General features: G+C 36.9%; 1 protein-coding gene across 3 annotated transcripts in view; it reads left to right on the top strand.

The window, feature by feature from the left end:
* The window catches only part of NPHP1 (nephrocystin 1), a 57,681-nt gene that overhangs the window by 24,331 nt on the left and 12,285 nt on the right, over window positions 1–21,065 (top strand). For all 3 annotated transcript variants that reach the window (XM_007476571.3, XM_007476570.2, XM_016425287.2), the window contains exons 12-16: window positions 8,376–8,450; window positions 9,750–9,860; window positions 18,297–18,379; window positions 18,615–18,691; window positions 19,400–19,499. In XM_007476571.3, coding sequence (XP_007476633.1) covers window positions 8,376–8,450; window positions 9,750–9,860; window positions 18,297–18,379; window positions 18,615–18,691; window positions 19,400–19,499 — 446 coding nt within the window. The remainder of the gene's footprint in view (window positions 1–8,375; window positions 8,451–9,749; window positions 9,861–18,296; window positions 18,380–18,614; window positions 18,692–19,399; window positions 19,500–21,065) is intronic.

Genomic DNA, 21,065 nt, shown 5'->3' with positions numbered 1-21,065 from the left:
GTTTCCATTCTCTGCTTTCCAATCCTTCCACTACCAAAACACCCTGCTAAAGTACAGGTCTGACCATGTCACTGTCATTGTTTCTAGGATAAAATACAGATTCCTCAGCATGAACTTAGAGCCCACCATACCAGGATGTTTCTTTGCTGCCTTTAATTATCTCATTATTTTCCCTTTTGCACTCTATATTCTATCCAGACTGGCCTATTAACAGTTTCTCGAGCTCCCAACTCTGTGCCTTTGTAGAAGTTACCTCTCATTTCCAGAATCCTCCACTCCTCAGCCCCTACCTCCTCAGTTCCTTAATTCTAGGCTCAGCTTAGATTCTTTCTTTCTTGCAAAGGTTTTCTTGTTTCCCCACAGTTTTTAGTTTTTTTCCTTCTCCATTATTTTACATTCCCTTATATATGTGTACCTCTTATCTTCCTGGTAGAAGAACATTAGCACCTGGACTACAGGCATTCTTTCATCTTTGTCTTTAGGTTATAAGATTAATTAAAATGGTTGAGTTATAAACTGTAGTGATTAAAAGAGTGGATTGTTAAATTGTAGTAGATATAAGAATGGGTGAGTAAATGTGACCACAGAAAATATGGTTTCAATACAGTGTCTTGTTTTTAAATCAATATATAAGGTGGTCGCCAGGGAAAATATTCCCAATTATGAAATATACCCAAGTCAAAAACTGGGTTTTATAGAGAATTTAATTAATACAAATGTGGAATAAGGAGAGAAAGGGAGAAAATGGGAAATAATGAGAAAAGGATAGACCAGCCCAGGGCAGCCCTGGCCAACCCAGGCCTAAGCCCTTAAGAAAAAGATCAGTCAGTCCTTAATTACTCACCATAAGATCTGTCCAAGCAAGGATTCTAGTGACACCAGGCCAGCATCATCTCAGCTGACTTCACCAGCTCAATCCTCAATCTGAATCTGAATGTGAATCCGAATGTTCCCGAGAGAGTCTCCAGAGAGACCCTTCAAGGCAGCCTTTCCCAGCTGACTGTTCCAAGGGAGACCCGAGAGAGACAGAGTCTCCTCAGAGGGAGTTCCAGCCAAAGTCCTCCTCAAAGGGAGTTCCAGCCAGAGACTGTCCCAAGAGCCTGTTTCCAGAGCTCTCTCCCAACAGCCTCCTTAGAGACTGTTTGTCTTTCTTAAGAGCCTGTCATCTCCTTATATAGGGAATTTTCTCCTATGTCACCTCCCCTAAGTTCTTCCATCTACCAATCACAGTAAACGTTTTTCAAAGGACAGACCATTCTTAGTCCACACCTAAGAAGGTGTAAATTTTTGAGTAATTCACACCAGGAAAGCTCTGAGTAAGTTTCTCAGCTCTTTGTTCCTTGTAAATTCACAAGTTGCTTGACCTTTATAGGTACTTATCTTAAGAACTTTTTGCCTTATTATAAGTATGGGTTTAAGTACTTTTCATTGTTCAGAAAAGAGTTTACAACTTTATCTTCCCCCTAGGGCAGACTTAAGTAGGTGAAGTAGAGTTCTCACATTTTTGATCTAAGTAGAGTTCTCTGCCCAAATGGGGAATGGTCTTAATCCAATCTTATGAAGTAGGGTCTGGGAATTTTTAAGGTTCACACTAGTAAGATAGGAAAGGACCTCAGATGCCATTTAGTGCCATGCATATTCTGAGCCCTTAAAATGCTTTCTAAAATTTAATTGAACTTTTAGGGTGCATGCCCTACAGGTCCTGTTGAATGCTAACATTCTTTAATCAGGTAATTTTAGTCTATTCGGTTAACTATTTTTTTCCTCTATAGACCATGCTTAATGACCTGTTGATCACAAATACATTTCTTATTTTATGTAAATTCATATTATGTAAATTTTATTTAAAGAATTCTGAAAAAAAATCTATATTCTAAAATAACCTGTGTTAGCTTTACTGTACAGTACTATGCTTTCTCTCCACTCCTGCTCCTTGGCTCAGGTCTTAGCAGCCTCTTCCCTTACCCTTACCCCCTGTATAATTGAAAATCTGTTACCCTAAAAAAAGAACTACATTTCCCGTGAGCCCACTGATTTCCTGTCATTATGTACTTCCTTGAGATAGGGGATATTAGTTAGGGACGTGGAGGGTCTCACCTCTTTACTTCCTGTCCCAAGTTTGGTGGTGGTAAGGCAGGTGTTTGAACTGGCTGATCAGCAATGGGCATGTGTTTTTTATTTTGAATCCTCTTTATTCCTTTATTTCTGATGATCATTAATAAACCTCCTAAAATATAATATTTTGTTATTTGAGATTTAATTTTAATTTTTACATTGATGGCAACCAGAAGGGATGAGAAAAATCTCTCAATTGTTTTTAAGATAGCCTAGATAGAATTTTTTTAAGCCACATTCCTCCTGCCAAGGCTTTTTGCCCACCCTACTCACCCTTGCAAACTCTGAACTCTCTTTGGAGCTTCTGCCTTTTTTCGTTCCCTACTTTTTGCCTGGTCACTCTCCCTACCAGCTGAGCTATTTTTAGCCAGGGGTCTCTTTGCGAAGAGGAGATAACTCACTTCTCTGGCCCATCTGCTTGAGCTGCTGCCTCTAGGGTTGCTGATACTGCTGCCGATCCAGCCTCATGGGTTGTCCCAGCCATCCACTCCTGACCTTCTTGATCCTGATTGCTCCTTCTCCTGCTCCTGCTCCTGCTCCTGCTCCAGCCCCAGCCCCAGCCCCAGCCCTGGGCCCAACCCTGGTAGCTACCTCTGTTGCTTATCCTTTTGGTGCTGCTGATTGCTGCTGCCAAGAAGCTGGTAAAAAGACCTCAGTTTGCTTTCCCTAGGCAATAATTAGCCTCCACATGGCAGAGGACCTGGGGGGGAGGGAAGGGAAGAAAGAAATTACTCTTCCAAACAGGAAGTAAATTATAAGCATCGTGCATTCTATGAAAAAACAGTGCATTACTTATTTCAAACAGCTTCTACCATTCATGAGTGCATTGATCCTTTCACTTATCTTGCCTGAGATTAAGGGGAGAAATTCATCTCCCTACAACCCTTTGCCTTTTGGGCCTGCCCAGTCTCTTAAGATTCATCCAGTTTGGAATTCCTTCCCCATATTCTCCCTCACTATGGGAGATCCCAGGGAAAGAACTTTAAAGAGACTGGAGGTGAAAATTTTAAGCCTTTTCAGACTCCATTATTTTATGAAAGTCTCTGTATTTTATTATATTTTGCTGATTGTTTTGTTTATGATTTAATTTTGTTGTTTTAAGTTCATATATTAATCTGATCAATACTATTCTGTTACACTGAATCATTTTAACCTACTATGTTTTTACTATTAGATATATTCTGTTACTTTTCCCCTATAACTACTGAACAAAATATTGTAAAATATTATAAAAACCCATAACCAGCTTTTTCTTCCATTTTGGCTTTGTTAAATTGTCACCTATGAGGTAATGATGGACTCTGTCAACCTGGTTAACCTGGTTATTCTTTTGAGAATTTAATGAGCTAAATATCTCAAATTGATTTTTTTTTTAAACCCTTACCTTCCATCTTGGAATCAATACTGTGTATTGGTTCCAAGGCAGAAGAATGATAAGGGCTAGGCAATGGGGGTCAAGTGACTTGCCCAGGGTCACACATCTGGGAAGTGTCTGAGGCCAGATTTGAACCTAGGACCTCCCATCTCTAGGCCTGGCTCTCGATCCATTGAGCTACCCAGCTGCCCCCTCAAATTGATTTTAAGGGGTCTTTAGACAGGAATTTTAGATTTTTTTCAACAACTCTGACTGATCATATTGTCTGTCTCTGAATTATTTGTAACAAGATGTAGAATCCATTTTAATAGCTGAAGTGAAGTACAATTATAATCCCCACCTCCTGCATTTATAAAAATGTAAATGGCTAGGACATAACAGTCTCATATCAAAGGAGCTGGGAAGTTGATACCAGGGCATGGGTACCCCTGGATGGCTCCCAAGAGGGAGCAGCTCTCATTTTTAACTCCTCAGCTTACTATAGCCTTCCACCAGAATGATCTAGATTCTTGGTGACGTTTTTTAGACCCAACATCAACAGTACAGAGGCTGTTTTTTTCTAGACTTTGCCACATTTTGTAATGATGGCAGTAATAGATTTTTTAAAATATCTCAGCCAAGATTGAAACATTGCTATACCTGAAAAAATTGTGATAAGTATCTATTAGTTTTAAATGGCATACAGCAGATTCATGTAAAATATGATAGTGGGTTTATTTGCTATTGTCATTAAATGGGCTATTATAACTTTGGGGATTTTGATTCTTTTGAATGTGCATCACCTGTTGTATTACTGTTCTTTATAAAAAAAAAAAACTATTACTTTGTAAACAGTGGATCATGGCCAAGTTTGAAAAGGAAATGGATCTCATTTTTGATGAGAAACCTTTCTCTTCTACCTTTCCTTAGCTGACACAGTGTGTCAATGATTATAAGTTATATATTTTTTATTTTTAAAAACTTTATTATTGTTTTTGCTTGTATGTGCAATATACTATTTTATTTTTCTCTCTTTTTTGTATTTGAAGCACATGTCAATAGTATTAAGAAAATTTTCTTTAACTTTTTTGATTTTGCATTAATATAAGTTTAAATTACATTTGCTATAGTATTAATGCATACCCAAAAGCTTTAGACTATAAAAATGATGCCATTGATAGTTTAAAAAAAGTTATTGTGCCAAAGAAGCACAAAGTTACTTGCATAGTGCCAAAGAAGCACAAAGTTACTTGCATAGTGCCAATGGAGCACAAGGTCAAAAAAGACCACACCAGTCCAGGTAGGATTGATGAACTTCTAAGCCAATACTGTTACAAGGGAATCACTTTAAAAGACTGATATATATTAATTTAAGGTCGCCAAGGAATTCAGCTATGTAATTCCTAAATGAAAAACTCAAGTCAGCCGTCAGCCTTTTTTGGAGTTTAATTACAATAGGAGCAAGAAAGGAATTAGAGATATATATAGAGAGAGAAAGGGGAGAGAAGGGAATAGGGCTTAAATACCCCTTCTGTTTAGGCTGGGCCAAAAGGCCCAAGCCCTTAGATAGCTGGAGCAAAGAAAAGAGATCCGTCCCTATTACTCACGTGTCCAAAATGGAGAAACAGTCTCAGAGGCCCCCACCTTCAGCTTCCTTCAGAGCAAGCTTCCTCAGAGCCCAGGAACCACACCGACCAAAAACTCAACCCCCTCTAGTCTCCAGACCCTCCTATCTTTAAGGAAACCATCCAAGTTGCCTCCCCTCAGTCCTCACATCTACCAATCACTCTTCATCAATTTCCCTGTCAATGGAGGCTCTCGCTTAACCCAGGACCGCCCAGAGGTTTCTGGCTTTTGCACATGTCTGTTGAAGTTCATATTTTCAAATGATTAAATCTATACTCCTTTGTTACAGCCCTTTCTAAATCCTGTTAACTTGAGTATGGTAGAGATTGGAATAATTAAATTTTGATCTAGGCTGCAGCCCTTACTCAATCCTATTAGGACTGAATAGGGTGGAGATTTATTCCAAGTATCTCCATTGTATCAATTCTAAAATCAATCAAGACTCAAAGAAATTCCTGTTCTATGCTTAAGCATAGGTCAAAGTCCTTTCCATTGTTCAGCAAAGGGTTTCTGTCCTAAAGTAATCTTAAGAAGGGAAGAGAAAGAACCTCCCATGCCAATGGGGTTCCCATTCCAATAGACTATCAGTAAGAAATTTTCCAAGTATGAAATATCCCAATGGTGAAATTTTCAACAATTATAAGTCTAAGGAAATTTGAGGTTTACAATACAAAAGGACTTGAACCTAATGTGAGACTAGAGGTTGTGACGCTTGACATATGTTAAGACATAGAACACCTTATACTACACTCTTTGTGAAATACTCACAGACAAGTACCGAAGTTTGGCTATTATCCTGGCTCCCCCTACCCCTGAGAGTGAAGGTAAAATCAGACCAGGGAATGACACTTCTCTATCACACAAAAATCTAGTCCTTTTTTCTCTCTTATAATATGGCAATTTCCTATAGTCTTGGCTGCAAATGGGTAAGTGAAATATTATTGCATTTTGTCCTACAGTCTTGTGGGACAAATCACTTTAATTGGGCCCTAATTCGAGGACCTGTTATGGATTTATTTTTCCTTTACTTAGAATTTTTACACATAAGACTTTGATAGTCTATATTTCATCCAGAAGTTATCTTTTCTCTTTTATTTGGATTTTTTTGATGTTTTTTATTTCTCTTGCCAATTGATTCATATACCTCATAACTCAGCCATGTATCCCTAAGTGATCTCTGTGTTTTTCAACACCCTCTTCAGGGGGGAAATGTATTATTATTCTAAAATACAAAGTTTAAATTCTTTTGAGAGTAATTTTAGCTTAAGAAACATGCTACCTCTCCAAATCCAGAAAGTTACCCGTTTGGGTTTGGAGAAGGCACCATGAAGATGCCTCCACAGACCACACACTGCGCCAGAAGATCCAGAGTACACTTTAGGATGTGGTGATTTGAACTGTATGGGGTTGAATGCATTTGTTTTGTATGTATACTCTTATGCCAAAGGGGACTTCCCCCTAACTGGCTTTTTGTCAATGTGCCTAGCAATCATTGGTTGTGTTCTCTTTTCCTTTTATCCCCAAATTATTGTAATTTCAAAGTTGGTTATGTTTACAAGATCCATTGGAGAGACTAGTCTTCCATGGATTTCAGGGGGAATGTATAATTGAAAATTCTGTTACCCTAAAAAAAGAACTACATTTCCTAGGAGCCCACTGACTTCCTGTCATTATGTACTTCCTGTAGACAAGGGATATTAGGAGGTAACTTGGAGGATCCTGCCTCTTTACTTCCTGTCCTGAGCTTGATGGTAGTAAGGTGGGTGTTTGAACTGATTGATGAGCCATAGGCATGTGGTCTTTATTTTGTATCCTCTTTATTCCTTTATTTCTGATTATCATTAATAAATCCCTTAAAATATAATATTTTTATTATTTGACATTAATTTTTACACCCCCACCAAAAAAATCCAACCAAAAAAGCCTCCAAGTGAATGACTATAGAGACACAACCTCTGGTGCATCAGCAGCTTGGCTTGAGACTTCCAGAGCCAAAAGAGGAGACTTTTGCCCCACTCTACCCACCTATCTGCACATCCAGCTTCTGTGTGTCTGTCTTCTGTCTGTCCACATTCAACTACTGATTATCTGGTCCAGGCTCCTGTTGGAGGCTATTCCTCTTTTGTTTATTTTGATACCTGGCCCCTACATGGCTGGCCACAGCCCCTTCATGTTTTTCTTTTTGATATGACTTCTTTGAACCTTGTCCCTATGTGCTAGTCTCTTCTCTACCTCCTTCCTGCCTCTCTCCTTCTCTCCCCTTCCCTACATCTGCAGGCAAATTCATATTATGTAAAGTGAAATTAACTTAATTTTCAGAAGAGACTTTGGACTGACCAATCCCTCCCCTAAGCTGAGTTCCAAAGTTTTTCCCTTTCCTTTTTCCTATTGCTGCTTAAATCATAACACTTTATTTCTGAATTTAGTTCAGAATTCAGCTGGTCTATAATGGGTTAAGTTTACAAATCCAGCTCTTCTATTTCAAGGAATTTTCCTTACCTCAAGGACTATGTGAGAAAGAAATGGAATTGGGTCAATATCTTTAGCTACTAAGTTATCCTTCAAGGATGTTTGGTTTGCTGTCCAAAAGTCTGTACTTCTATCTGACACCTGGACCCCAATAATGAGCCGTTTTTAGTCCCATGGGAAAAGAAGGGGATGTTGCTAAACCCAGTTAACCAAACTTTCTACCAATAATGTTGTTCCTTGTGCTTCAGCTCTGTAACCAATCACTTTTGTCCATAATCTCATGATGTCATTTACTCTGTTCTGTATGCTTTGTGTGCCTCGCCCTTCCCGCTTGTGGGTTTTTTTTTTTTTTTTGCTTTAAAAGCCCCTGTATTGTAATGGCATTGGGCACTCTGGGATAACGGTACCTGTGGTGTCCTGATGTGTGCATCCCCTAGTCCTATTCAATTATAGATGCAATTTATAAATTCTTGACTACTCTGGTTTATTTTTTTGTGAGTTGGAGATCTGCCTTAATTAGGCCCTGGTCCTTCTGGTCTGAGTTAGGGGTCCTGACTCCTCTATTCTGGGTCAGGAGTTGACAGAGAAAATCACTTTAGATAGAGGTCTGTAGAATGGTCCACATATGTAAAGAGAGAACTGTCTGTAAATACAAGCATAAAAGTTTAAAGTCTGAATTTATATATAGTCTTGAGAAATCTTAGTCTAGTCATTTTAATGACTATATTAGCTAAGCTCTTTAAGCTAAAAAAAATAAAGCATTTTCAGAATTTTTTACATAATAATTCCATATATCAAAATCTCTTTTCAGGTCCTGAGCAATATTCATACAGTCAGAGCTACATGGCAACCTAAAAAGCCCAAAACTTGGACCTTTTCTCCACGAGTGAGTAAGCAATTTAACAAATGACATTAAAATGAATATTCTTTACTCATTAAATATAATATATTAGATTTTCAAGATTTTGGCTGTCATTCTATATTCCTTAAATAAGGAATTTTCTTTAAAAAACACAATAGCAAAATTACAGAGGGGAAAAGGACAATGTGTTACAAATATATAATTAGTACATTGTGTTGCAAGTAGGACCACATTTTTACTTGAATCCAAAAAAGTGCTTTGAGTACTTAAGTCGAATCACTACTTTTTCTGAGTCATTGAAATTATAACTCTTGTGAATCATCATGCTTTAGTCCTTCAAAGAATCTGTGGCTTCATCAGCTTGGGTTCTCCCACCCCTGGTGCCAGTTTCAACCCATCCACACCCAATCCTGTACAACTCTTTCTGCAAATCTCCCATGAAAGATAACCTTAACACAATGACAAACTTTACACTTATTCTTCAAATATTTTGGGCATACTTATTCATCACTGAGAACATTTCTTTGTCCTCCTAAATTTACTCTTATCAAATGAATGGCCCCTTCATGATGTATAAATGTCCTAGAAAGATATTTTTATGCTATTTCTGACATAGAGGCAATATTATTTTTCAGGATTTCAGAGTGAGGAGAAGGCCTCTTGCAGCAGGTGAAATTTGAGTAGAGACTTGGTAGAAATGGAATTCAGAATAGGCAGAATTCAAAAGTTAAGTGTTTTTCATAAACTAAATTCTGCTGGGGAAAAAAATATATATATACATATATATATATATATCCCTAAGGAAAACCCCTCCTAGAACAAGATGGATTCACAAGTGAATTTTGCCAAACGTTTAAAGAACAATTAATTCCAATAGCATATAAACTATTTTATAACACTAATATGGTGTTGATACCTAAATTAGGAAGAGAAAAAACAGAGAAAGAAAACTAAACACCAATCTCCCTAACGAATATGCAAAAAAGGTTCAAAAAATTTAAATAAAATATTAGCAAGGACATTACAGCAATATATCATAAGAGCAATATGCTATAACCAGGTAGATTTTATACCAAGAATGCAGGGATAGTTTAATTGACCATTTCAATAACAAAACAAACAGAAACCGTATGATTTTTTTTTAGTCTATCTGGTATTTTGACCAGGTAGTAGACATAGTTCCAGTTTATTGATAGGAATACAGAGAAACGAAATTATTTGCTCAGAGCCAGGGGCATGGATAAAACTTACAATACATGCCATTTAAAAATGATCAAGGTAGAAAATCTTTATTTCTGTATTTTTGTCCTTTTTTTTTTTTAGGTAACCGGTATCTTGCCATGCTTGCTTGATGGAGATTGCTTTATTAGATCTAATTCATCATCACCAGACCTTGGGATATTATTTGAAGTTGGCATCTCTTATGTCCGTAATGTAAGTTCAGGAAAGAGTTTTGCTTTTTCCAGTAATCATTTATAGGAAATTTTTATTTCTTATTCCTGTTTTGGGAAATGCATAAGAATTTACCCACTAAGTATAGTTAGAGTTAGAGTTTACCAAAAGACCCACAGTGAGGGCTTACCAAAACTTGAGTGGGTCTGTAAACCTTAAAATTTCTTAGACTTATGAATGTTGGAAATTTCCCCATTGGGAAATTTCATACTTGAAAAAATTTCCTACTGATAGTAAGAACTCTATTGGAATATGAAACTCCTTGGCATGGGAGGATCCTTCTCCTCCCTACTTAAGACTACTTTAGGACAGAAACCTTTTGCTAAACAATGGAAAGGGCTTTGACCTATGCTTAAGCATAGAACAGGAAGTTCTTTGCTTCATGATTGATTTTAGAATTGATACAATAGAGATAATTGGAATGACAGAACCAGGTCTTGGAAACTACAATCTCCACCCTACTCAGAGTAACAGGATTTAGGAAGGGCTGCAGCAAAGATCAAGATTTAATTATTTGAGAATATGACCTTCAACAGACATGTGCAAAGGAGACAGACCTCTGGGCGGTCCTGGGTTAAGCTAGAGGCACCATTGGCACAGGGGGGGACATGGACAGTGATTGGTAGATGTGAGAACTGGGGGGAGGGGACTTAGATTGTTTGCTTAAAGATAGTGGGGTCTGAGGACTGGAGGAGGAGATTTTGCTCTGAAGGAGGTCTTGGGGGGTTGATGCTCTGAAGGAGGTCTGAGAGGAGAGAGCTCCTGGAGAGGTCTTGAAGGAGGCTGTGGAAGGTGAACTCAGAAGGAGTCAGGAGGAGAATTCTCTGGAAACATTTCTTGAAAGGAGGCTCTCTTGAAGGTGAAGCCTGAGGTTGGCATGAGAAGCCTTACCTAGAGAGATCTTGGGTGAGTGATAAAACCAACTGACTGATTTATCTCTTAGGACTGAGGTCTAGGCCTTATTGGCTTGAGGCCCTTCATTCTTATTCCTTTCTTACTTTCTCTCTTTTTCTATTGATTAATCAGTGTATTATAAATTAAATTTCTCTATAAACCCCAGTTGGCTTGGGCATATTCATAAATTGGGAATATATTCCCTGGCGACCATCTTATATTTATATAAAACCAAGACACAGTAGAAAACATATTTCAGCGGTCATAATTGTTATATATTTCCCTTGCTCCCAAACATTTTAATTATTACAGTTTATGACTCCCACTCTCTTATCTACAACTATTTGACGCTCAAAACTATTTTAAATCTAACAGGTCCTATAAATCCTAAAGAACATAGAAGCCCAAGATGACTGTAACTATTCATTTTGGCAAAGTAGATGATAGTATTTTTAGGGAAGTATGTATATATACAAAATAAATACAAATATTTAAATATTTCACTAAAAACTTGGCAACATATATTAATATAAACTAATATATCAAATAATTCTTTACACTTAATTTCAATTTTTAAAATAGCATAATAACTTTTGTGTCTCTCCTTCCAAGTACCAGTTATTCTTTCTACTGAATCATGTTAACTCTTTTTTTCCCTTAAACATTATTTTATTTGTTCAATTCAAACATTATTTCTTTGATATAAGAATCATTTTATTTCCTTCCTCCCCTCCTGACACCCCTCCCATATCCGATGCACAATTCCACTGGGTATCACAGGTGTCCTTGATCCAAACCAATTTTCATGTTGTTTGTATTTGCACTGGGATGTTCATTTAGAGTCTATATCCCCAATCATATCCCCTTGGCACCTATAGTCAAGCAATTGCCTTTCCTCGGTGTTTTTACTCCCACAGGTTTTCCTCAGCATGTGGATAGTGTTTTTTCTCATAGATCCCTGCGGATTGTTCAGGGACATTGCATTGACACTAATGGCAAAGTCCATTACGTTTGATTGTACCACAGTGTATCAGTCTCTGTGTACAATGTTTTCCTGGTTCTGCTCCTTTCACTCTGCATCAATTCCTGGAAGTCATTCCAGTTCACATGGAATTCCTCCGCTTTATTATTCCTTTTAGCACAATAGTATTCCATCACCAACATATACCACAATTTGTTCAGCCATTCCCCAATTGAAGGGCATCCTCTCATTTTCCAGTTTTTTGCCACCACAAAGAGCGCAGCTATGAATATTCTTGTACATGTCTTTGTCCTTATTATCTCTTTGGGGTACAAACCCAGCAGTTCTATGGCTGGATCAAAGGGCAGACAGTCTTTTAGCGCCCTTTGGGCATAGTTCCAAATTGTCCTCCAGAATGGTTGGATCAATTCACAACTCTACCAGCAATGAATTAATGTCCCTACTTTGCCACATCCCCTCCAGCATTCATTACTTTCCATAGCGGTCATGTTAGCCAATCTGCTAGGTATGAGGTGATACCACAAAGTTGTTTTGATTTGCATCTTTTAAAAAAATTTTTGATTATCAGAGATTTAGAACACTTTTTTTTGTGCTTATTAATACTTTTGATTTCTTTAACTGAAAATTGCCTATTCTTGTCCCTTGCCCATTTATCAATTGGATCATGGCTTGATTTTTTGTACAATTGATTTAGCTCTTTGTAAATTTGAGTAATTAAACCTTTGTCAGAGGTTTTTGTTATGAAGATTGTTTCCCAATTTATTATTTCCCTTCTGATTTTGGTTACATTGATTTTGTTTGTACAAAACCTTTTTAATTTGATGTAGTCAAAATTATTTATTTTACATTCTGTGACTCTTTCTAAGTCTTGCTTAGTTTTAAAATCTTTCCCTTCCCAAAGGTCTGACATGTATATACTATTTTGTGTTCACATAGTTTACTTATTGTTTCCTTCTTTACATTCAAGTCGTTCACCCATTTTGAGTTTGTCTTGGTGTAGGGTGTGAGGTGTTGATCCAAACATAATCTCTCCCACACTGTCTTCCAATTTTCCCAGCAGTTTTTATCAAATAGTGGATTTTTGTCCCAAAAGCTGAAGTTTTGGGGTTTGTCATAGACTGTCTTGCTGAGGTCACTTGCCCCAAGTCTATTCCACTGATCCTCCTTTCTGTCTCTTAGCCAGTACCAAATTGTTTTGATGACTACTGCTTTATAGTATAGTTTGAGATCTGGGACTGCAAGGCCACCTTCTTTGTATTTTTTTTCATTATTTCCCTGTATATCCTTGATCTTTTGTTCTTCCAAATGAACTTTGTTATTGTTTTTTTCTAATTCAGTAAGAAAGTTTTTTGGAAGTTCAGTGGGTATGGCACTAAATAGATAGATAAGTTTGGGTAGGATTGTCATTTTTATTATGTTAGCTCATTCTACCCATGAGCAGTTAATGTTTTTCCAACTGCTCAAATCTAGTTTTAGTTGCATGGAAAGTGTTTTGTAGTTGTGTTCATATAGTTTCTGTGTTTGTCTCAGCAGATAGATTCTTAAGTATTTTATATTGTCTACGGTGATTTTGAATGGAATTTCTCTTTCTAATTCCTGCTGCTGAGATGTATTGGAGATATATATAGAAATGCTGATGACTTATGTGGGTTTATTTTGTATCTTGCAACTTTGCTAAAGTTGTTGATTATTTCCACCAGCTTTTTAGTTAATTCTCTAGGATTCTTTAAGTAGACCATCATGTCATCTGCAAAGAGTGATAGCTTGGTCTCCTCATTTCCAATTTTAATACCCTCAATTTCTTTTTCTTCTCTAATTGCAACTGCTAGTGTTTCTAGTTCAATATTGAATAATAAAGGTGATAATGGGCATCCTTGTTTCACTCCTGATCTTATTGGGAATGCATCTAGTTTATCCCCATTGCAGATGATGTTGGCTGATAGTTTTAGATAGATACTGTTTATTATTTTTAGGAAAGACCCTTCTATTCCTATGTTTTCTAGTGTTTTCAACAGGAATGAGTGTTGTTGACAAAATAGTCAAAAGCTTTTTCTGCATCAGTTGAGATAATCATGTGATTTTTGTTGGTTTGTTTGTTGATATGGTCAATTATGTGGATGGTTTTCCTGATATTGAACCATCCTTGCATTCCTGGTATAAATCCCACCTGATCATAGTGAATAACCCTCATGATGACTTGCTAGAGTCTTTTTGCTAGCATCCTGTTTAAGATTTTTGCTGTGTTCATTAAGGAGATTGGTCTGTAGTTTTCTTTCTCCGTTTTTGGCCTGCCTGGCTTTGGGATCAGTACCATATTTGTGTCGTAAAATGAATTTGGTAGAACTCCCTCTTTGCTTATTATGTCAAAAAGTTTGTATAGTATTGGGATTAGCTGTTCTTTGAATGTTTGATAGAATTCACTTGTGAATCCATCAGGCCCTGGGGATTTTTTCTTAGGGAGTTCTTTGATGGCCTGTTCAATATCTTTTTCTGATATGGGATTATTTAAGAATTCTATTTCTTCTTCTGTTAATCTAGGCAATTTATACTTTTGTAAATATTCATCCATATCACCTAGATTGGCATATTTATTGCCATATAATTGGGCAAAATAGTTTTTAATGATTGCCTTAATTTCCTCTTCATTGGAGGTGAGTTCTTCCTTTCCATCCATGATACTATTAATTTGGTTTTCCTTTCCTCTTTTTTATTAGATTGAGCAATACTTTGTCTATTTTGTCTGTTTTTTTTTCAAAATACCTGCTTCTAGTCTTATTTATTAGTTCAATAGTTCTATCACTTTTGATTTTATTAATTTCTCCCTTAATTTTTAGGATCTCCAATTTGGTTTTCTTCTGGGGGTTTTTAATTTGTTCACTTTCAAGTTTTTTGATTTGCATGTCCAATTTATTGACCTCTGCCCTCCCTAATTTGTTAATATATGAACTCAAGGATATAAATTTTCCCCTGAGTACTGCTTTGGCTACATCCCATAGAGTTTGAAAGGATGTCTCATCATTGTCATTTTCTTCAATGAAATTATTAATTGTTTCTATAATTTGTTCTCTAACTAGCTGATTTTGGAGAATCATATTATTTAATTTCCAATTAATTTTTTATTTGGCTCACCATGTACCCTTACTGATCATTATTTTTATTGCCTTATGATCTGAAAAGGTTGCATTTGTTATTTCTGCTTTTCTACGCAGTTTTATGCCATGTTTTTATGACCTAGTATATGGTCAATATTTGTGAATGTGCCATGTGCTGCTGAAAAGAAGGTGTATTCCTTTTTGTCCCTATTTATTTTTCTCCATATATCTATTAACTCTAATTTTTCTAACGTTTCATTCACCTCTTTTACCTCTTTCTTATTTATTTTTTGATTAGATTTATCTAAATTTGATAGTGGTAGGTTCAGGTCTCCCACTAGTATAGTTTTACTATCTATTTCCTCCTTCAATTCTACTAGGTTTCTCCATTAGAAATTTGGGTGCTATACCATTTGGTGCATACATGTTGATTAGTGATATTTCCTCATTATCTATACTCCCTTTTATCAGGATGTATTTACCTTCCCTGTCCCTTTTAATCAGGTCTGTTTTTACTTTGGTAAATGATTGCAATTCCTGCCTTCTTTCTGTCAGTTGAGGCCCAATATTCTTATTCCAACCTTTAATTCTGACCTTGTGAGTATCTACTCACCTCATGTGTGTTTCTTGTAGACAACATATGATAGGATTCTGGATTCTAATCTACTCTCCTATTCGTCTTCGTTTTATGGGTGAGTTCATCCCATTCATGTTCAAAGTTATGATTGTCACTTGTGAATTTACTAGCATTTTGATATCCTCTCCTAGTTCTGCCCTTTCTTCTTTTGCTATATCCTTTTCACCCAGTGGTTTACTTTTAATCAATCCCCCTATACCCCTCCCTTGATATGCTTCCCTTTCTTGCCCCTCCCTTTTTAATCCCTTCTTGTTTTTTTTTTAGGGTCTGTTAAGTTCCCTCCCCCCTCTCCTTCCCTCCCTTTTTTTGAACTCCCTCTCCCCTACCCCCCTTAGTTTTCCCTTCTTCCTTACCCTGTTGCATAAAATAGACTTTAAGATCCCAATGGATCTAGATGCTCTCCCCTCTCAGAATTGATTTCACTGAGAGTAATATTCAAGTTTATTAGCACTCTCTTCCTCTCCCTCTTATAAGAGTACTCTTCTTCTCCCCTTCCTATGTGTATCTTTGTGTGACAAAGATTATTCTATTTATTTTATTTCTTCAAGTATCTCTTGGTACCATCATTGATTCCCCTCCACCCTTTTTTTTTGCATATCATTTTATAGCCTTTAATGCCCCAATCTTTTCCTATGAATGATTCTTCTATTTACTATAATAATGAAAACATTTTTTGAGAGTTACAAATAACATTTCCCCCATATATTAATATATATATAATTTGATCTAATTGTAGCCCTTAAAGAAGAGAGTTTGAATTTAAAAAAAAAACAACACATTTTTCTCCTTTTCCCTGTTTTTCATATTTACCTTTTCATGTTTCTCTTGATCTTTGTGTTTGAATATCAAACTTTCCACTTAGTTCTGGTCCTTTCCTTACAAACATTTGGAAATCTTCTATTTTGTTGAATGCCCATACTTTCCCTTGGAAGTATATAGTCAGTTTTGGTGGATAGGTGATTCTTGGTTGAAGACCCAATTCTCTTGCCTTTCTGAATATCATGTTCCAGGCCTTGTGGTCCTTTAGTGTGTAAGCTGCCAGGTCTTGTGTGATCCTGATTGGTGCTCCTTTGTATCTGAATTGTCTCTTTTTGGCTTCTTGTAGGATTTTCTCCTTAGCTTGAAAGCTTTGGAATTTGGCAATTACATTTCTGGGAGTTGTTTTTTGGGGGTTTAGTGTAGAGGGTGTTCTATGAAGTCTTTCAATGTCAATTTTGCCCCCTTGTTAAAAAACTTCAGGGCAGTTTTCTTGGATGATCTCTTGTAGTATGGTGTCAAGGTTTCTGTTTATTTCTGGCTTTTCAGGTAAACCAATGATTCTCAAATTCTCTCCTTCCTCTGTTTTCCTGATTTGTTACCTTGTCAGTGCGATATTTTATGTTTTCTTCTATTTTGTCAGTCTTTTGACTTTGTTTTATTAATTCTTGCTGTTTTGCAAGATCATTGGTTTCCAGTTGCTCAATTCTGGTCCTTAAGGCCTGATTTTCTGTTATAATCTTTTGGTTTTTGGCTTTAACCTTTTGGTATTCAGCTATGATTTATTCATTTTTTTTAACCATTTCCCACTTCTGTAACCAGAAGGCTTCCATCTTTTTGATAAGCTCCAATTTAAATTCTTCCAGGGCTTGTGGGCAATTTCCATTTTTTTTTTTAGATTTTGCCTCTGTTTGAATTTCGTCCAGTATTTCCTCTTTAGCCTGGGTTTTTCCTCCGTAAAATTTTTCGAGGGTGACTGCCTTTATTTTGTTTTTTTGGGGGGGAAGGATTTTGAGGCTCCTGCAGACAATTAGCCATTTTCATGGATATTTTTCCTTCCCTATTTAGTCAGAAATCTGAGTGGGCTGGGCAGGTTCTCTGTGTATGGAGTTAAGGAGTAAGGATTTTGCCTGAGGCAAGCTCTCGAATCTCCACAGTCCTTTGCAGCTCTTCTCTGTGCTAACTTCCCAGGGGCGCTCAAGGTCTGCGCTCTCCTGCCCACCTGGGTTTCCAGTCTAGCTGCTTTCAGGGGTTGGTCCCTGGTGATCCTAGTCAGCTCCCAAGGACCTAGAAGTGCCCCTTGCTCGTTCTAGAGGTGCTCGTTGCTCATTCCCTAGTTCTGGCGGGTGCACTGGCTCCAAGCACCTAAGGTCTGTGCTCTCTCGCATGCTGAGGTTTCCTGCCTAGCTGCTTTCAGGGATGCATCCCTGGCGGTCCTAGTCAGCTCCCAAGGACCTAGAAGTGCCCTTTGCTCACTCTAGAGGTGCCCCTCACTCACTTGTTTTGGCGTGCGCTGGCTCTGGCTCTGGCTCTGGCTCCGGCTCCATAGGTGTGGTGGGGGAGGGTGGATCGACTCACTTTTGGGTGGAAGCTTTTTCACCCTCTTATAGATTGGAAAAGACCCAATCCCATGTACCTTCAATGCTGAGCCCTACTGTACAGTTCCTCCGTTCTTTTGAAAATGATTTTTAAGATCTTTTGGGTTAGTCTTTGTCGGTGTGTGCTGGGGAGAGGAAGTGACCCGTGTTTAGACTGCCGCCATGCTTACCAGGAAGTCCTCGTGTTAACTCTTTAACAAGTTCTTGAACAAACTCTTGAAACTAACTCTTGAAAAACAGGAACCATGACACTAATGCATATCAAATCCTATTCTTTTCTTTATTTGATTATAGTATTTCTCTTTAGTCTCATGTTGGCCCAGAAACATGGCACTTATTTTTCTCATGAAGAATATTTTAGAATTTGAATTTGTATTGTGTTTCCAACCAAAAAAATGGATCTTTGTACTTTAGAGATTCTCAGATGTCAAGCTTCATATATTTGTTTTACTTTTCTAGTCAACTGGTGAAAAGGGAGAGTTAAGCTGTGGCTGGGACTTCCTGAAACTTTTTGATGCCAATGGAATACCCATTCCTCCCAAGTAAGTAATTTTAAGTTTCCTTCCAGAGAATTTCTTTCATATAGTGGATAGCAAGTTATCATATGAAAATAGGCACCTGAGTAAGATTTTTTATGGTGATGTTTTTATACCTCTCAGCATTAAAAAGATGTTGCCACAAGACCAACAAGATGGAAAACTAGACACTGTCCTCATATGAATTTTCTCCCTGTATTTCTCAAAATGTACTGAGTGTATTAATTACCACTTTCTGTAGAACCTACGAACTTTACTTGAATGGTGGCACACCTTATGAAAAAGGCATTGAAGTGGATCCTTCGGTCTCAAGAAGAGGTATGCTTTATATTTAAACATTCTTTTTCCTAAGATTTTAACAAAGATAAGATGTAACAAAGAAAGCAGTTGTCTTCTGTGGAGTACACAATAGTGTAACATAGACATACTTTCTTTTACAAACTATTTACACTTAAACTGAGCATTAAGAAATAGAGGATTTAATATTAAAGTCTTAATTAATATTAACCTAATACTAAAGGCTTCTTCACTAAGAGCAAATTTTCCTTGTAGCAAATGTGAGAACTAACATGAGAGCCAAAGAGAGTAGAGGCAAATAATCCTTCTGTTTAATTTGATGAGTCTATAACCCCTGTTCCCACATCTCAAGTGTGGCATGTCTTCTTCCCATTTGTTCCCAATCTAGGATTTGTCCATGATTCAGAAGGCTGTCCAAAATTAGATGAGGAACCACTACATTTTCCCTCCCTTATACTAATCTTATAAAAAGCAGATGAGGATGAGGCTGTCAGTCATTTCACCAGAGTGGTAGGGATTTACCATATAGAATATACATGTTGGGAAAGAATGATATTTGGCATCACTGAACCTTATCTCTTTTGTCCATTCCTTTACTTGTGATGTAAGTGACAAACATTTTGTGTAATTTGCCTTTTCTCATTGATATGTATGTTTAACATCCTTTTTCTCTATAACACTATCAAAAATGTCAAGAATTCTAAAATAGATTTCTAATTTTTTTTTAAGTTGCCAGCAGCGTTTTTCATCAGATGATGACAATGAGGAGACAGCCTCAACTTCTGGTCAAACTGAGATCTCTAAATAGAAGGTCAAGAAGCATATTGAGGTTGGTATTGACTTTTGCACATGTGCTCACTGCTGATTTATTCAGAAACTGATTAACCTGTCTGCAGATTGTCTGCCTTTGCTTCATTTGCTTGTGGCCTTTTGGCAATTTAAATATTAATTATCACTGGCACAAAGGATTATTGGAGAAACTAACAATCAACAATGTTCAAATTGATCTAACTTTCTTCTAATTCAGATGAAAAACTTGACTAGGATGGATATAGAAACTTTAGTTAAAATAAGATGTGTGGTATCAGTTATCTCTAATTTTCGCATTTTCCTCATTCCCCATTGAGAGCTGGATATTTTACAGTGGACTTTTTTTCCATTGTATAAATTAAGAGCTATTGACAAAAAACAATGCCCACCAGAAATTCTACCAAATGCTATTTTTGTCATGTCTTTCTCATTTTAAAACTGCACAGTAATGTTTGTATATCATGGATGGAGGAGATGAATCAAAAGTAGACAATTTAGCTTACTTTGCATTCAGAAGGCCTGAATGGTGAAGATGCCAATTTTTCTTACTACTAACCTAAAAAAATCCCCTAAATTTGTGCTTCAGAGACTTAAAATAAAAGCCAAACCCTTAGCCTTATGTCTTAGAATAGATACTCTGTATTGGTTCCAAGGCAGAAGAGTGGTAAAGAATAGGCAATGGGGATCAAGTGACTTGCCCAGGGTCACACAGCTAGGAAGTGTCTGTGGCCATATTTGAACTCCTGTCTCTAAACCTGACTCTCAATCTACTGAACCACCCAGCTGCCCCCTCTTCAGGGACTTTTTGGATGTGGTTCCAATTTCTTTCCAGAATGGTTGGACCACTTCATAGCTCTCCTAACAACATATCAAGGCACTTGTTCTCTCTGCCCATCCAGTAATTATAATTTTCTGTGGATTAACCTCAAAGTGACTGCCATTATCCTGAGACTTTAAATGGGTCACCAAATGGAAATCTGACACTTCAACCCTAAGAGTTTATCCACTACAGATCTATCTAGGCCAGTGACTTTACCTTCCTCTTCCTTATTTACCATTTATATAACTATTTCAGTACTCTATAGTTTCAAAACCCTATAGAAGAAGATGCTAATCCTTTCAGATATACCTGGGAATGTATATTTGTTTCAATAAACAAATTAATAAATAAAAAAATTTAAATTTAAAAAAAAATTTTAAGAGAGGTTACAGTTTATTTCATATTCTTTCAACAGAATGGCAGTATGTGTCCCTAATCTCTAATTTATTCTGCCTTTTATTTCTCCCTTTCTTAAAACTAAGAAAGAATATGGATTAAAGATAGGAGCCTCTATCTAACCACTCACAAATTTTCTTAACACTGAGATGGTTACTGTGTGTACAGCCATACTTATGCACAATTGTCTTTATAAGGTTAGATTTGCACTCTCTAGTACATTTATGAAGGCATCAGACTGAGCAGTTGTAAAATGCCTAAAGGGTTGGCATTTTATTCCTATCCTTTTTCTTCAACATTTAATTCTGGACTTGTGAGTATACTAAGAAGCAAATATGAAAACAAGTATAGTAGCACATTGTTGATACT

Source organism: Monodelphis domestica, chromosome 1, assembly GCF_027887165.1.
Source record: "Monodelphis domestica isolate mMonDom1 chromosome 1, mMonDom1.pri, whole genome shotgun sequence".
Classification (NCBI taxonomy): Eukaryota; Metazoa; Chordata; class Mammalia; order Didelphimorphia; family Didelphidae; genus Monodelphis; species Monodelphis domestica.
The sequence above is the reverse complement of the archived record's forward strand: the minus strand, read 5'-3'. Positions and strand labels throughout refer to the sequence as shown.